This window comes from Pseudopodoces humilis, chromosome 1, assembly GCF_049639895.1.
Source record: "Pseudopodoces humilis isolate 2021_Gansu_Grassland_sample_001 chromosome 1, ASM4963989v1, whole genome shotgun sequence".
Taxonomy (NCBI): Eukaryota; Metazoa; Chordata; class Aves; order Passeriformes; family Paridae; genus Pseudopodoces; species Pseudopodoces humilis.
Window position 1 is genome coordinate 60,291,443 of NC_142200.1, and position 18,287 is coordinate 60,309,729.

The 18,287-nt window shown below is 39.4% G+C and overlaps 1 protein-coding gene across 1 annotated transcript in view; it reads left to right on the top strand.

The window, feature by feature from the left end:
- AHRR (aryl hydrocarbon receptor repressor) overlaps window positions 1-18,287 on the top strand; it is an 83,083-nt gene that overhangs the window by 43,470 nt on the left and 21,326 nt on the right. The window contains exon 4 of the mRNA XM_005517341.3: window positions 12,234-12,334. Within this exon, the coding sequence (XP_005517398.2) occupies window positions 12,234-12,334 (101 nt within the window). The remainder of the gene's footprint in view (window positions 1-12,233; window positions 12,335-18,287) is intronic.

Below are 18,287 nucleotides of genomic sequence, written 5' to 3' on the forward strand. Positions count from 1 at the left end.
AAATATCTTAATTAGCATAATTCACAGTAGCGCCTGTTTGGTGAACCTGGACCTTTAAGATAATAAAAAGGAACAGGCTAACTAAATATTTGCAAAAGGTGCCAGTATGATTTAAAATAATTGTAGAGCTATTTAGCTTCAGGGTTTTTTTTAATTCTACTCAGGCAACATGGTTCCATCCAGATAAAACTTGAAGCTATATGTTTCTTCCCTGATCAGACTGAAATAAAATAGTCCCATGACATATTTGGGGGAATCCCATGCAATAATATGTGTGTGCCTTGTATCAGTGAGGGCTGAAAGGATGAGCTGCCTCTTTAAAAAGCTTCCGTGAACCTGTATTGTTGTAGTAAGCTCTGGTAGGCGAGGGGTTGCGTGACTGCAGCAGACTCATTTGTGACCTCAGAAAAGTGGTTATGAAAGTGATCTCTTGATCAGAGGAATAGAGCTCTGCTGCTTGCCAGACCAGCAATGCAGAAATGAGCCTCCTCCCTGCAAATCTGCCCCGGCAGGAAAAAAAGCATTCCTCTTTTGGATGCAGAGTAATGATTCCTATGAAAAATTCTTGGGCTTGAAATGAAGTGTGCTCTAGAGTATGCACTACCTCCAGTTAAAATTCACATTTTTTAAAAACGTGCAAGATCATCTTTGCTTTTTACAATTTGTTGTTTTCACTTTCTGCCTTAAACCTACTCCTATTTTCCGTAATGTAGACCTAGTAAGTCTTGTTTCAGTGGTTATTTGACTTACTCTGGCAGTAAGCCACAGTGTATATCCAATGGAGATCATATTGTAACTGGTGAAAATGCAATAGAAACTACTGTTTATGTCACATGATGAGCACAAAACGGGTCTGATGAATCACTATGTAAGAAATCACTGTTTTTCATCCAGAGACCTGAGACAGAATAAGAAGCACTAGAAGTAATTTATGTATCATAGTTCTCCTTATACACACTATTCACCTGGCACTGATTACTCAGTGAAAGCTGCAATTGACTATTACTGACTAGAAAGTTGAAGCCATAATCCTATATGTTTCAATAAGTACAAGATTCTTGTCCTTATTCCATAAGGAATACTCATTATTTCTTTTGTAGCTTGCTTTGGGCAAGGCAGCAGGCACCTTTATAGGAGTCAGACTTGCCTGTTCAAGTCAATGACACATACAGAAAAGTTGAAACTGGAGAAAAGGTTATATTTTATTAGCTAGGACTTTGTTTCTGAAATACAGAACATTGGTTTTCCTTATCTTCAAATGGGACAAGTCTGATAAGAGCTCTGTGCCTGCCTTGTAATTTTATCACTATATCTAAGTAATCTCTGGTTTTAAAAATTGAAAAGCAAATCAAAGCAGGGAGAAAATTTACAGTCTTAGAGCATTTAAATATTACCTTTCCAGCCTTTTACAAAGACAAAATTTTTTATTACACTTAGAAAATTTGAAGGTCCTAATTCTGGCTGTTGACCTAGGGACCATGTCACTTTTAGGAAACTTAATTTCTCTGGTGCTGTATGGGAGAGAAAATGTAAGCCCACTACTGGTCTGTTTAGGGTCTTTGTCATCTGCTTGGGATCTTTTTCTGAGTACGGAACATGACTGTCAGGAAAGGCAAAGCAAAACCTTTGTGAGGAAGTGAAAAATAAAGGTTATTGTAGTAATTGAATACATTGTGTGCATGCATTTTCTACTTCTACAGAAGGTTCCTGTTCTGCAAAGGAATTTATTTTTGGACAAACCATAGTGTCTCCTCTGTCTTATGAGGGATTTCAGTTGTGAACAATGTCCATCTGTATAAGTAGCTCTGCAGGGCTAGTTTTCAAATGCATACATTAAAATATTAATGTGGATAAAAACATATTTAAGAGATCCAGAGATTTTAACAATATCAGTTTAGGCTTCTGACAGTTCAGTTTCTGACTTCTGTTGTCAGATAGTTCTTGATTTTGATCTTTTAGGTAAGATTGTCATGCTACTGTTTTTCTTCATTATTCCAAAAAGTTCTGGAGTACAGCTCAGTGTTTTAAAATTATTCTGGAAATTAACCCTGAAATAATTTTTTTAAAAACTTTTAGATAATGTCCCTGATGTTTCACTTGCCCTAATCTTGTCTCAGCATGTATTTTTACTTCCTGAAGTAGAAAATCCAACGCTTAAGGACCTCCTCTCAGGCATATTTTTCCCACTGCACATTATATGATTTAACTTCTCAAGGCTTCATGCAATCAATATCATCGTGGCAGCCTCCACAGGCAGCAGAAAAGACCAAGCAGAGCAGCTCTGCCTTAGAAAGAGAGTGCTGTGTTCTGCGGGATGTGTGTGTCTGTTGTTGTGCGGCAGTGTGCTGTGATATCTAGCCAGTTTAAAGGTGGAGATTCCCATATTTCCTCTGTCAAGCATGTTTGCTTCTTTAAAGTACACTGGAAAGCAAATGTGCCTTTGCTTTTAATATTGGACACAGTAAGGCTGCTATATAAAGCAGATATTAAAGAATTGTTCTTACAGTATTCCTGACTCCAAAACTGTTGGATCCAGATTTGGTTTTCTGGGTAACACATGCACATCCTGTGCACTAAGGTCTCAGTGTGAATATTTTAGATGCAGTGTTTATTTCATCTTAAAGGTTTCCTTTATCCTCTCCAGATCGTGTTCATTGGCTATTTTTAGACAGTCTCTTGGATGATATACTGGTCTACTGACACATGCTCTTTCAACTCTCTTCTGAGAGATACTGACTTAAATTCCTCATGAAAACAGCAGGTGTGAATTTAGACTGTGTCTTTCCATGCAGAATGGTGCAACAAAAATTATAAAAGCACAAGAAATTGAGGAGTGGAAGCTCAGGAGATGGTCCGTTTGAATCATAGTCCTGGAAAAGAGGTTATCAAATCCAGAAAGGGCTAGCAAAGATCATGTAAATCTCACATGAGTTAGTCATTTTCAGGTTGCTTTAATCAAGAAAGGGGAGAGATGCTTTCTTATGCATTTTCCTAGTTGCATTTATTTTCATGCTTGATCTTCGATTTGAGTTTCTCCTTCAGTGATTGATTACTAAGTGCTCTAAATTATAGATCTAAATTGGAGGGGGTAAGATGATGCACATCTTCTGTAGCCAATAGAGACTAAATACGTTCTGATATTCTCAAAGTAAGCCTGTTATCAGGACTTCATTGCACTCCTTCTGTAAGATGCAATTCTTACAATCACCTTTCCAAAAGTGGAAAAGATTCCAGTAGACTTCAATTGCTTATGAACACACATAGCTTTCCTCTTAGCTGTCTTTCCAGTAAAAATGGATTTTTGTCTCATTACTTATGTTTCTGAAAAATGGTTCAGACTCAAGTTTATTTCAATAGGCTGTTTATCACTAAAGGATGTTTTTTGTTGTTTTTGGATGCAATGATTAGTCACAAGCTGCTTTTTCATCATATGCTTAAATTTAGTCACATACAGGCTTTCTCATAAGGTTCTGATTTTTCTTATTGTCACTTCTGTGATATACTTTGTTTCACGTCACAGATGCTGCTATTGTGCATCTGTTGTTTATTTTCTGTCTGCAACAAATTTTGTGGCCAAGGCCATGGCATTTCAGTGAGAATCTAACAACGTAAGAGATGCACTACTGTGTCACACCAGTGGTCCATCTAACCTCGTATTCTCAACTTCAAAATTACTGTTTTTTGTCTACTTTAAAGCATTCTTGTGCTGGTGTTACAGGGCACTTCACAGTCCTCATATTGTGGGGTTGGACAAACAGCAGTCCTGCATTCAGTTTATCCACTGACCTTATAATTTTGTGAACCTCTGTTATATCTCACCTCATCCTTCTCAGTAAAAAGTCACAGCCATTGTAGCCTCTCCTCAAAGGGCAACTGCCTCTGCTGTGGACATCAGTGTCCATTGATGTATTATTTTCATTGGGAGAATCAATCCTGAAAAAATGGTCTAATAACAATGAAAAAGTATGAGCCACATCAAAAGAGTACAACACTCTTGGGCCATAGAGAGTGAAAACACTGGGAATTCAGAGGATATAGAGAACCCATTTCTTAAATTATATCTGGACAAGGGAAAAGATGAACAGCTATTCAGACAAGAAGCCATTATGAAGGATGTTTTGAAGAATGGGGAAACTCTTCAAGTATATTTGATAGGTCATATGGTCCATAGATCCTAGAATCAATGTGTCCTGATGTGCTGTTCCTCTGATTATATTATCTATACCATGATCAGTGGCATTTGCTGAGATCCCACAGATCCCACTCAAGCAATCAGGGTGTAACAGGTCAGAACACACTGCAATACACTTAACGCTAATTGTGGATCAGTTTGGTGAAGTCATGAATGAAAATATAAAACTACATCTATTGTACATTCTGACGTCCTTAACTCTGGAACTAACCAATGTTAAACAGACTTTCTAAATACAGTACAGTTCTCTGAAATTATTTTTTTTTTACCCTAAACTTATGCTGGATATAATGATTCTGATTAATAGACATGTAATTAAAAAACTTAAAGGTGTAAGGAAGAAGTATTGGAATCATCTTAATTTTTTGTGAATGATGTGGGTATTGATTTGAAAGTGGAATAAGTAGTCTGCAGATTTCTTACTCATGGTTACTGATAACTCAGGTTTGCAATCCATTTTGTAGTTTGAGAGAATAACCCATTTTTACTTACCTTTTCTGTGTTTATTCAGAAGGGTGTGCAAGCAAATACTCAAACAAGATAACATATTACAGCTTAATTAAAGAATGGAATAGTACACAGATAGAATTAAGGCCCCAGGACTGAACCTATAAATGAATAAGTTTCCGTGATCAAATCATCAGATTTAATGTAGTAGAAAATAAAATGAAATTGTGGAGACAAACAGGAAGACTGTTACTTGGAATAAGTCTTATATCTTGGGGTAATTTCAGAGGACTGCATGTCTTCAGCAGTCTTGTAGCCAGTATAGTCTACCAGACCAACTGATAGCTCAAATATTTACTCACAGCGATGCAAACAGATCTCTGAAATATCTCCTTTGCCAAGGCACAATGTAGGGCTGTCTGTTGGGGAGATCATCTGTTGAGTCATATGAAGAGAGAAAGGTTGCAACAGTAAGCTACAGAGAAGAAAAGTGTTTTCTAGACAAGTTCTTTTGAGCCTGTTGTTTGTATAGTTAGCACACAATTTCTTTCATGTGGAGCTTTTCTTTGGATCTGTGATCCCTCAAAAATTATGGGACAGGGGAGATGTTATAGTCCCAGACTACATTTAAATTTGACATACAAGTGTGACTTCTTATGAGATACAGATAGAATAAACCCTCAAAAAACAAAAGAAGAGTTAATAACTTATTTTGCATATTCTCCATATACATGCACATTTTATAAAAGCCACTTTACCATTCTCAACTTTTCTTAAATTATTCTACACATTTACAAACCAAGAATTGTGAAAACAGAACATGTCCATCCAGAATTTAACCTAATGTTCATTCACCTAAAACATTAAGCTACTCCTCATCTTACAAAATTAATCCTGTTTGTAATCAAAAAATGAAAGCTTTCCTGGAGGGAATGAGAAAGGTCCATTGCTAGGAATACACAAAAACTGAGTAGCCTCCCTAGCTGAAGTTAGCTCTGTTCTGATCAGGGTGAGATAGACCAGATGACCTACAAAGGTGCTTTCCAACCAACAACTTCCTAAGTTTTTGTGATTCCCTATCCTGACTCAGTTAACAGACCTGGGCTCCCCACAGATGAACCACTTTCCTAAATCTTCACAGAACTCCTTGCACTGCAGCACTGAACATTTGCAGGCAAATCTTCTCAGGTTCTCAGCTTGCCTCGTGTAAACTCTATTTCCCAAAGGCACACAGACCTCTTTTTCACATGCAAGAAGAAAAATATCCTGAGCTAGTGACCTCTGTAAGAAGCCCTCGGTTTGTGCGTCTTCTTTCACCTGCACCTAGACTCTGATGCTGCCTTTTTGCTGGACTACTCGGTGCTGCTTGCCCTGGCATCCCACTGCGTCCCAAGGACTGTCGATCATGAGTTCCGACCCCAAACCGATTCTGTTCCCTACACAACCTTGCTCGACAGTCAGGTCAAGAGGCAAAAGATGAGACTGATGGATTTTAGAGGGCAGAGTGAAGAAGATAGTGGATGTTTTTCTGGGAACTGGAGGAAAGAACACCAGGACTTCCCCAAGGCAAGAGGCTTGTCCTTCTCCCTTTTTTGCCTGCTGGAAACCCTGTCTGAGATTTCATCCTTAACATATTGTCAGATCACCACTAAGTTTTCTAATGAGCCTCATCTCTCAGAGCTGATGTTTGTAGAAAGACTATAGGAATGCCAGCTTTCCTCCTCTTTTTTTCTGTATTTCTGTAGAAATAATTTCCACGTGTACTTTTACGTACAGACAGTGCTGGCAGCTGGATTACTGTTTTAGAAAGTTTATCTGCTCTTCAATGATATCTAAAAACACAAAACCCTCCAGTGGAATATAGTGAAACCCACCGTATTGATGATCGCTCCGGCAGCATATTTTACTGTTTGCAAAGGGATTTGACTTCGGGGAAACACTCTTAACAGCGGGCACAGCGGGCTCTCTCCCTTCTCCCTTCTGCACGAGAGTTGTATTTCTGATCCTTTACTCTAAGCTCCTTTGCTTTTTTTAGGCAACTTCCAGATATCTGATACAGTATATAATGAGGAATTAGGTCCATTACACGATGGCTTAACCTTCTCGAAAAGCATTCAGCGCTTGCCAGGAGTCATCAATATTTAACAGCTGTTGTTATTATGAAATACTTCACAGGGTAATGCGGCTCGTCTGCTCGCACGCAAGGGTTTGAACGGCGGCCAGGCCCCTGTCAGAGCCGCCGGCAGATTGACAGGCGGCGAGGCTTGCGTGACAGCGGGGCCGGGGTTAGTCAGCACTCTGCCTCCTCCGCAGCGGGGACTTCTCCTCCCCCTCGCCCGCCTTCAAAAGGGCTCCTCCGGACGCGCTGCGACACGGGCTGGGGGCTCAGGACAGCGAGCTGGCCCCGCCAGCCCCGGGGAGAGGAGGGCAGCCCGGCCAGGGCATCTCTTTGGTGTCCCTCTAGCGTGGATGAGGCTCGCTGGGAAAGGGGAGCAGTGGTTCTGGAAGAAAGAGCGGATGGGATCTGGAAAGCAAAAGGGTTCGGTTTGTACCTTAAATAAATGTCATGCTGTACTCGAGAAACTTCAAAGGGAAGTCAGATTTCAAAGCATCCCTTAAGAAGAAGCAGACTGAGAAAACCGCCAAGTTGGGAAGAAAAACTCTGCATTACTGCTAGCGTAATTTCATCTGGCGTTCTGGTAGCCTCCGCAACAGGACCAAGCACCATATAGCTTTTATTCAGCTTTCATGCATTTTGGTGCTAATCTCTTTCCCAAAGCATTTGTACAACCTGTGTGCTGTGGCCTTTCAGAGTGCAAATGTCCCTTCTGTGCTGTTCAGCAACGTATGACAACTGTTCCTTACGCTGTGCTTTTTTTAATTTTAGTGTTCATCTAATGACCCCCATCCTAGCTGTCACTCGGTGTTCTCTGTAGCACAGCCAGAGGAAACAGACCATTTCAGTTCATGCCTCTAGGTTTGTTAAGCAGAATTGCTCGTACTGAGTGTTTCCGAGTCAATTTGTTTTGTTTTCTTAGTATTCAGAGTAACACGCATAGCTGATTCTTCCTGCAGCTAGAAGATCCAGGAAGAGAGACCCTGTTCTCACTTCCTTTCGAGTAACAGTTACCAAACATAAGATTTGCGCGCTTAAAGCAGTGTCTCTGAACCTGCAGTCTGGATTTGGCTATTTTCATCCACCTGTTTTAAGAAACAATTTATCCCTTGGCCATTGTTGGAGAGAACCAGTAGTCCTTGTAGGAGGGCCTGAAACTGATTCACCAGCCTGAATTTGAAGAATACTGTGTGGTCCCCTTCCTACACCCCAAACGAACCCAGGCAAGGTGTTCAGTTCAGAAGCAGCCTCTCTTCACTGCTCACTTCTTGCCTGTTCTGTTGCTTGATGCAGGCACCTGGGGCAGCTGCAATGCAGTTTGCCCCCATGTTAGTCTGTTACACGGCCTAACTTAGCAGCCAATTTTGCTGATTATTTTCTGAAGAATGTAGGCTGTGATTGTGCAGGATGAGATACAGAAACACTCTGGAGAATGTAATCCCATGGGTTTAAAAAGTATGGTTTTATGAGACTCCTGAAATCTCCGTCCCTTTGAACTAAAGAGTATCCTGCAATGAATAAATGTTCTGTTATTTCTGGGGGAAAGGGAATGGCTGGCTTCATAATGCTTCTATAGACTGTGCTAGGCAGCTTTTCTGTTCTTTACAATATTCCAGATTTGGTTTTCAAGCCAAGGTGTTTGCAAATGCAGATAACAATGCTCCTATCGGAACCGGAGGCTTAAAAGAGTTTTTACATTGTTCTGGGCAGAGACAGTGCAGCTGTGAAAGGCTCAACAGCCCTATCTAAGACTGCCCCATACTCATTCAGCCAATCTTGTAGTTTCCTCTGTGGACTTTTTTTCTCCATTAATTTACTGTCAGTTGTAAACTCTACATTATTTTTTTTGGTTTCCACTCCTTTCACTGTTTTCAGATTAGAAATTGAAGCAGTATCCTCAGATCTTTGACCTGTCTTCCAGGAAATTGCATTGGCCATTTTATTTCTTTTCTTTTTTTTCCCTCCTCTTCTTCCTAGCCCCCTTTCTCCTGTATATTTCCACAGTGTTGTCCTTTGTAGGGCCCAGCATTTCCAGACCTGTTGGCTTTTAATGTTGCATGGGACTGCACCATGCACACTGGATCACATGACCTTGCAAAACTGTCAGCCCTGGTACATGTATCTCTGGTATTTATCATCCTATGGTATCAATATGCTCATTCATCTTCTTTGGCAGAACAGCTCCATCTTCTGTTTTATTTCATGTTCTGGAAGTGCAGGCTCAATACACTGTGCTCAGAAATTGGTCTCTGATGTTTCCTCTTCCCATCTCTTCAGTTTGCTGATTTTGAACCTAATGGGTGAGCACTCTGTGCTGACTGTCAAAAGGGTTGCCTCTCCTGTAGTGAGTAGTCCAAAGCTCCATAAAGCTGAAGCTCTCTTCTTTTTTTTTTTTTTTTTTTTTTTTTTTTTTTTACATCCAGCAGCATTCATTAGGCTGCCTGCAGTATCAGCTTTTCTCTTGCTCCATTCTTGATACATGGGAACTCCAGCAGACTATTTCCCCCTCAGGTCACTGAGTCATCCTTTGCTGTTTTTTATTTTTCAGCTTTCTGCAATTTGCTCCTCCCTGCCTACCAGAGACAGTACTCCTGCATTCTTCAAGCTCTCATTTGTTTTCATCATCATAGGCTTTGCTCTTGCTCCAGAGGGACACTATTTTGAGATGTCTAAGCTTGATCACAGCTGTCTTGGCATCAGGGTCTTTTCTATCAAGCTTCCCATCATAACCAATACTTGCTGTCCTGTTCTCTCTCATGATTCTTGGTGGTGACAGGGGTATTGTTAGACTGTTCTGTTTTCTTTTCCCTGTTTTTCTGCCTAGTCAGATAACATCTTGCAAGTTTCCCTCATCTGCCTGTCATGTCTTGCTTTTCCTCCTCCTCCTCCTCATTTCTTTCAGGATTTGTGTGATTTTCTGCCTGTCTTGCTCTGCTTTCCCCAGGTGAGAGTCTATCACCAGCACCTCTCTTCTGAGGTGTCAATGCAGTATCAGCCCAGTTGTGGGTGGATTAATCAAGTATTTCCAGTGTGGGGAGGCAGAAGGAGAGTGAGCAGTGAGCGACAGCTCTGCTGCCCTGGGTGCAAGGAGCAAATGTTCCCATCTCTGAGAAGCATTCACTTCTTGGAGCAGTGGTGTTCTTTGTCTTTCTTTGATGGTGCAGGGGGTCTCCTTGCAGTCAGGCCAGTGAGAAGGGCAGGCTATGAAACGGATGTGTGTGGCCTAACATATGGGTGACTCTAACTGGCAAAATAACATTAAAATACTTTCCATTCGGAGATGGAATTTATAGTAGCCAGACGAGTTGCAGAACAAACACTTCTTGTGCTTCTGCTGCTGTGTTTGTATGAGCCTGAAGGCTAACAAGCAGGCAGGGAGCTCTGGCCCGCTCAGTTGGGTAAAATAATAGTTTCCACTTATGATGAAGTTTGAACGGATGGAATTTTCACAACACCAAAAGAGCGCATCAAAGAAATAAACCTTCATTTCCTCTCACTCCTCCCTGTCTGTCCTTTAACCTGAGCAAAGACGGCAAACCACCGTGTCAGTAATTACAAAAACATCTTTTCTGAGGAGGGAAACTCTGGAAGAGGCCATTGGAATAGGGGTTGGGCTTTTAAAAATTGTCACAAGGTATTTAGAAGACATGTGGATGTAGCACTTAGGGACGTGGTTTAGTGGCAGACTTGGCAGTGCTGGGTTAATGGTTGGACTTGATGATCTTAAGGGACTTTTCCAACTTAAATGAACCTATGCTTCTATGTCTGTTCTTATAGGCAGGCCTAGCAGAAGGTCTAGCTGATCGGGGGGAAAAAGCAACCATTTCCTATTAACTTAAAGGGTACACCAAAATGAAAATGCGGATTTAAGAATCTGTATATTTTATTCAGAGCAGCCTAGCTTGCAAGTCTGAAATCCCAAAATTGTTTTGGCTGGAAAATATAGGTAGGGATCTGTTTAAAGCAGCTTGGGATTCTCCTGATGTGTTTTCCCATGCCCAGGGGAGGGATTTATTACATCTAATTATATATTTGAGATAATTGCTTTGGGGTAATGACCGACATTAACACTTTCAGCAAATATTTACAAAGTAAGCTAAAAACCATCACAAATATTTAGTTGGTGTGATTCTGAGTTGCCATCGTGTACTGTAAAATGCTGATGTATCCTGCCCCTTACTAGGCTGTTAAATTGATAAAGCGCTCTTGCACAGGCTCAGGAGATTTAGAGGCTTGCTGTTTCCCTCCTCTTCTTATTCTGGTTTGGTACAAACTATTCCTGCCATCTAAACCCTTTCTGGGGGAGGAGGTTTTATTTTTTGATTGGTTGGGTAGCTGTTGGGATTTTTTGGGATTTTTTGGTGTGGGTTTGGCTTTTTTTTTTCAGAGAGGTGTTTTTTGTTTTATTAACCACCTCTGGCCTGCTCCCCTTTGGCTTGAAGGAGAAATGTATATCAGACATCCCAGATGATATCACTGGGATACTCTCCTCTCTCATTTTCTCCAGGAAAAGGAGAAAAACCAGAAAACTCGATTTCTGTTTGCTACCAGGATATTTGTATGGCCCTTCTCTGGAAATAGAGTGAAGCTGACTTAATTTTTACTGATCAAGTGATAAAAGACAGGTTCCTGTTGTACTCCCTAGGTGATGCTGAAGCCAAATAATCATGTGATGCCAGCCTCAACAGAAATTCTTTCAGTATCCCCAGAAATGGGATTGTATTTCAGTGATTTTTCTGCAGGATATATTGACAGGAAGAATTTCAGCATTCAAAGATATTTGAGATCAAGCATGTGAAGGAAGAGCACTCACCAGCTGAGTTTCCTATGAAAACTTAATCAGGAATAAGCTTTTCCCCCTATTAGTAGGAAAAATATGTGGAATTTTAATCTAGAATGAGAACTATTAATGAATTTCATGGAGTCAATGACCCTCTAAAAACAAACTTTAAAACTGAGTAAAAATGAAACAGTTTAACAACATTCCCTTGAATCTTACAGTCAGGCTGAAATTTGTAGATGTGAACTGGGTAAAGTGAGACAAAAAATAATCTGATGTCAAGGAGGTCAGCGGTGAAAATAAGAAACTTATTCACTCCCTTTTCTTCTGAGCTATATAGACATTTCTCTGTATTGTCATAATACATATTTTTATAAACAAAACAACTTGCTAACTTTCTTTTGTTTCTTTCCTGTGGGTTTTGGTTGTTGCTTTATGCAGAGCAGACTAATGGAAAAAATATGTTCAATAAAAAATGTGATAGATATTTCATATAAAAAACATCTGGACTGCAAAATATGTATCTATCTCCAGCACAAGGAGAAAAAAAAGAAAAGAAAGTTGTCAGTAACCAAGATCCAGACCACAAAGACAGTAACCACCAATTAAATTCAATGCATGTTAAATGCCTAAACAAGAATTTTAGTTGAGACCCTAATAGTTATGATTTCTAAATTGATGATAACTCTTTCCAACAGCCATTCAAGAAAAGCACTTTAAGAAGCAAGCTGGCCAAACGATAAAAGAAGACAATATATCTAATAAGACTGCTGTACAAGAAGGTGGACTTCTACTAGAAGTAAGTGAAAAAATGCTGGGTTTTTTTTTTCTGGCTGTAAGTTATTCAGTTTGATAGTATATTTAGGCTGATGATTTTGTGTCAGCTTTGAACAGTCTTTGTGGGAGTCTTTCAAGAACCACACTTGTGAATGCTTCTTGCAAGAGCAAGACTGGCAGTCATTACAGTCGCAATCACTGTCCATTTGGGCAATTGCACCTTGCACCCTTGCTTGCGCCCTTGAAATTACCAGTGAACTCCAGCAGGCCAGTTCACAACTCTTCTTCACTTGTAAGTTTATTTTACTTGGCCCACATTTTGAGGATGTCAACATGAGCTTTCCTGGTTTCTGATCTGAGCTGAGAATACGCTAGGATATTTTAGTTTATCCTACTTCCTCAACTCTGTGCTCTGCACACACACCGTGTCAGCAAAAGTTATCCCTTCTGTGTATTTTTATCCCCTTTAGGCTGATTTGATATTGGCAGAGCAGCATAAAGGGGCCATGCTGTTACTGAGAATTGGATCCATTAATTTAAAGGAAGAATTAATACTGCTGTGAACTACTGAACCAGCCTAGAGCCCAGCAGTCCATCCCAGATACATCTGCATTTCAAACACATGATGTAATAGTGCCTTTTATACATTGAGGTCCTTGTAAATTCCTATGTGATTAAGATTACATGTACAGTTGTTTTAGATAGGATAATATTCATGGTATAAAAATTGTATTTAATGACAGCCCTGAGATGCATGTAAATGTAAATTAAATAGGAGCCTCCAGCAAATAACTGCTGAATACTATTAAATTAAAACACATTTTAGTATGAGATCCAATACCATAAGTTACTCAATTCCATTTTATGGAATGGAAACTGGAACCCTGCTTTCCTTCCTCTTAATATTTCAGAAGATTTTAATTTTAGATTTCAAAAGAAGTAACCGAGAGGCATCTGATTAATTACTGATACTGCTAAAGCAAGATGTTTGGCTGTCAGGTGTTATTTTGCAGCCACCTCCATTCTCAATGAATAGGGAATACGGGGTGTAGAATAAATGATAAATATGGTGAGTGTCTAAATTTTAAAGAGGGTCCCCTATAATTAGTCTATGTTTTGTTGTGTGTACATTACATGCCCACAAGTTATAATCATTAGGCATCCTCAAACTGACTGCTGTGAGTACATGGAGAGAACACTGGCACACAGTTTTGGGCAGGTTACAAGAGACTGCTATTGCTAAATATGCTCTGCTTACTGCAGGGTATGCAGAAGTCACGTTCCTTCTGAATACAGGGGAGATATTTTATCCTGGATCATACTTAGAGTGGATCATTAACCAGATGATTAAGTGCATGTTAATATGAAGGTACTTGCCAGGCTTCATTTACGGGCATGTTTGACGTAGAATAAGAGGGTGAGTTTTCCTTAGGGCTTCTCAGGAATGTTCTCTGAGGACTGGGCTTGGCTCGGATCCTCATTCAGTGGTTATGGCACATGAAGAAAAGTGGGTTTTTATGTTGTTCAACCAAATTCACCATGTTGGTTATTAGGAACTCTGGGATTTTAACTAAATATCACATTTCTGATTCCTTCCAAGTAGAAGCGAACTGTGGTTGCTGCTCTTTGTATATTGACTTGTGAATCTGACCACTTTATTTGCTCTCAAAAGATATTTTTCAGCTGTTGAAAGCCACTTTCTGTGTCATGACAACACCTTGCACTGTGCAACCTCTCCTAGATGCTTTATGTTATACAAAACAGAATAACCTGAATCACCAAAATATGCATGAATAATACTGTTCCTGAGTGCAATGTTAATGGAAAATCAAGAATAATTGCTATTATTTTTTTTCTAGTGAGTATAGTCACTCTAGTTTATGTATGGAGAGAAATATGGGATAACAAGTACCTAATTGCTGGTAAATAGTGTATCTGGGACTCTTGAGTCTTAGAACAATGCAGCATTTCCCCTTTCAGCCTGAAAGAAAACAATGGAATTAGGCTGTCTTCAAAATATATTTAAAATGTTTTTTATTTCTAAAGGCTTCTGCCACAACATGTGTTTTTTATTTAAGATTTTATGGAGATTTTTTACAGCTATAATCAAATAGCTTTCATCAGCAATAACAGAATAAACAATGATACCAGTTTATCAAAGACTTTTTAGTGAAGCGCAGCAGGTATCTAAATAAATAATTTCTTTTGGTGTTTTGAGATATTTTCTTCTATATAAGAGAGACTTTGCTTGCCATCTTTGTTTCCCTTTAAAGGGAAGGCAGACAATGGTCTAAGAACTAAAGTCTAATTTTATTAAGGGCTTTTTTTTAATATGTCACATTCTCGCAATCTTTACTGTCCTTTGAGACTTCACATTCCAACAGTTTGACTGTAGCAATGACTTTTAACTTTGCACTTTCAAAATATTTTCCAAGACAGGTGGTTTTGCAACCCTTGTGCCCCATGCCTTGTGGCAGAAAAGGGCCACAGTTTCTGAAGCCTATTACTGAATACCTAAGAAACCCATAACCAGAAAAAGGGGAAATAAGTTGTATTGGCAGTCAACAAATCCAGATAGAGTTTATGGGGTGATGGGGTGGAGAAACACAATAAAACGGTGACTTGGAAAAATAATGAATCACTGGTGAGTATCTAGGCAATAGCCTTGGTTGCAGGATTCATCTCATGGCTGTTTGCCACCTCCTGCTCTTCCCCCCAGCTATGCTGTGCTTGTAATCTTAAGCCCAGACTCAGAGTCTACACTATGGTGCAGGTAATTGCCCATCCCAAATGGCTGTGTAACTGTCATGTGTTGTACTATTCACTGATCACTGGAAGAATTAAATGCCTGCTGTTAAGAGGGAGGCTCTATATGGACTTGCTTTCTTAATGACACATAATCAGGCATCACCCCATCATCACCTCCAACATTTGCTCCTTGAGTAAACAGCACTTGTGCACTAAGCAGCACCCTGCTAAAATTGTCACTTGGGCTTTGTTGATCACTTCACAACTGCTCTTGCAGTTTTTCTGCTTGTCATGGAAGAATAATTGATGTTCAGATTTCTGTCTCAACCCTTGCTGCTAAGGAGGTGCTTTCATGGACTTTCTTTTCTTCTTCATTATGTCTGTTGGTCTTCTATTATGCTCTTGAAGGCTGAAGCATAGGGTTTATGGCATCTCTGTCTCCAAATGTACTGGACCTAATTCTTTTCAGGTGTGAAAATAGTGTTTTATAACCAAAATGTCAAAATAAATATAAAGAAATATGGACAATGCAGGCAACTCTCGAACAGATGCTAGTAGAGTAAGGCTGCTTTGTTCTATCATGCTCCCTTCTCACTGATGAATATTGATAAAGGCCAGACATGGCCTTTTTTGTCATTTCCATGCTCACTGGCAGCTCAGACTCTTTCAGAGAAGATCCATATTGCTTTTCAGGATGCTCCAAGCCATGCTTTTGTACAGTTCAGGGCAAGATTTCCATAAGTCTTCTACTCTTAAGGTTTCAGGGCACAAGAATCACATTTCTGTGGTTTTGTCTCATGTTTTTTGTTATAGCTGCATTGAAGATGTCAGTCTTAAGACTGTCCTGATACTTGCTTATTCAGTGACACTGTACATTCTGTTTAATACCTTTATCAAGGACCTGGATAAGGGGATCAAGGGCACTCTTAGTCAGTTGCACAAGACACAAAGTTGGGAGTGTTGGCCTGTTTGAGGGCAGGAAGGTTCTGCAGAGGGACCTGGAGAGGCTTACTACTTACTTAAATTTTTAGACAGAGACTTTGAGGTGCCTGGCATCTTAAATATCTTAAAATCACAGTCATATGGTCCTTTACTTAAAAAGGAAATAAATTACTAACACCTTAAAAACCATGAAAGCTAGGTTTGATGGTGCAACCATTACAATTCTCCATTGATATTAATAATCCTAGCTTCATTACATTAGCTACTTAAACATGTAAAGTTTGGGTTTTCAACCTGAGCTTCCATGTTTTGTAGGCATGCTTTTGTTCCACCAAAACATGCAGACTAATTTTGCCAATCTGAGCTGTAAGTAGCAAAACTAGTGAGGCACTTCAGGTTATTTAGCTTCTGGACCAGCAGCATTTGTACTGGTGCAAAGCTACAACACAATCAAGTGTAGGTCTTGTATCACACCGAACAGACACTTTGTCATCCAAACAAGTCCTTTAAAGATTATTTCTTAATTCCATATTGCAGGTTTGGAATTTCTAGTTCTATCTCAGTAGCTCCCACTGAAGTCAATGAAGTCTTTTTTTGACAGCTTTAATACCAAATAGACCCCAAGTCTTCTTAATCAAAACCAATGATTAAGAATCTACGGCAAGCAAACAATTTAGGATTTGACACAATGTAGGTTTGAAGCATATTATTTTACATTATGTTGCTACCTTAGAAATGGATGCAAATAATAATCTTTCTTGGAGTTACTCTGGAGAGGTCAATGTGCACATTTTGGCACTGGAACGTATCTCCCAGTGGCCTCTACTAACAGCTTGAACTAGAGTTCAAGTTTCATTCCCAGGGAGTTGGAAAATGATACATTAGAAAATATCCTATTGGTGCTGTTCTTCACTCTGCATAAGGAAATAACATAGGAAACTCTTTTCCCACTTGGTTTCCTGTCATTTTTTTAAACTTGTTAGTGTAATTCCACTTCCTCCTTCCAAACTGATTTATGTAATCAGTTCTTGATAAAACTGTGCTCTTGAAAAAGGTGCTCCAGTTTGAATTTCAGTCTGAGAGCAAGATATTTTTCCTCTTCCTGTTATTTTTAATTTAAACTTGAAAAGGCAAATTGCAAGTCCAACAAAGTGCATGGAGACTACATGGATCTATGACCACAGAACAAACTTCAGAATAAAAAACTGGTAGAAAGAGACATTTTTTGGTTTATTCTGGTCTGAAATGTCTTTTCAGCTTCCAATAGTGCTTACACTGTCCTAGCACAGTCCTTCTAAGGTAAATCCTGATAGATGATGATACAGTGCTTCATTTTCTTAATTTACTGGTTTAAAATCAGAGCATCAAAATAGGAAATTCTTATAAAAAGCTCATGGTATTAGTGCTTTTTTTTCAGTTAATATAACTTTTTTTAAGTTACTCAAACAACGCTTTTGCTTTCCTTTGTTTTCAAACATGAACCTTCTTCCAGTAATTTAGATGACATGATTTAAGCTGACTTTAGTCACTTGGGATAACTTACAGAGAATTTATCCATTAAAAAAACCCATAAATGGGGTTAGGAGTGCCATTTTATCACACGCGTACATTCAATTCTTTCTTGCCAGGCGTAGGCAAAACACAAAGGAACGCTTCAGAGGCCCTGGTCCCTTTTTTCCTTTCTTTTCAAATAGGCACATTTCTAAAATCCAGACTTGAAATTTGGCATGGCCACAGCTCTGTGCAAAAAACATCCTTTCTGTTGCCCTTTAAACAAATAACTAATGTTCTCGATTATTCCTTTCTTTTTTTTTTTTTTTCTTCTTCTCTAAGAAATCTGGATAGAAAAGCTGTGACAGCTAAATTCCATTTGCTCTCTCCTCCAGTCTTTAGTGCTGCTGTTACAACTGCAACAATCATGATGCTGCCATAGTGCTGAGGTTTCTGAAATACAGGAGATGGCACCATCCAGCTTGACAGGGGGACAGAGAAAAACAAAATCATGCTGTCCTCTCCCTTCACATTTTCAGCTTAACTACAAAGAAAAGTGATAGAAGATGGATTTTGGTGGGCAAAACTGTGTGGAAATAATGAGGAAAATGGTAACCACAATTGCCAGCACACACAGTGTTTGAGATGCCTGACTTTTGCCAGGACTTTTGCAAGAGTTTTATGGAGGGATCTGAAGAGGAAAAATAGGTACTTGTGTAGAGGCTTGTGTGGAGCCTTTTTGTGAAAGGGAAAATGCCATTAAGTACTTCTTTTCAGATTTTGTGACATGTTGG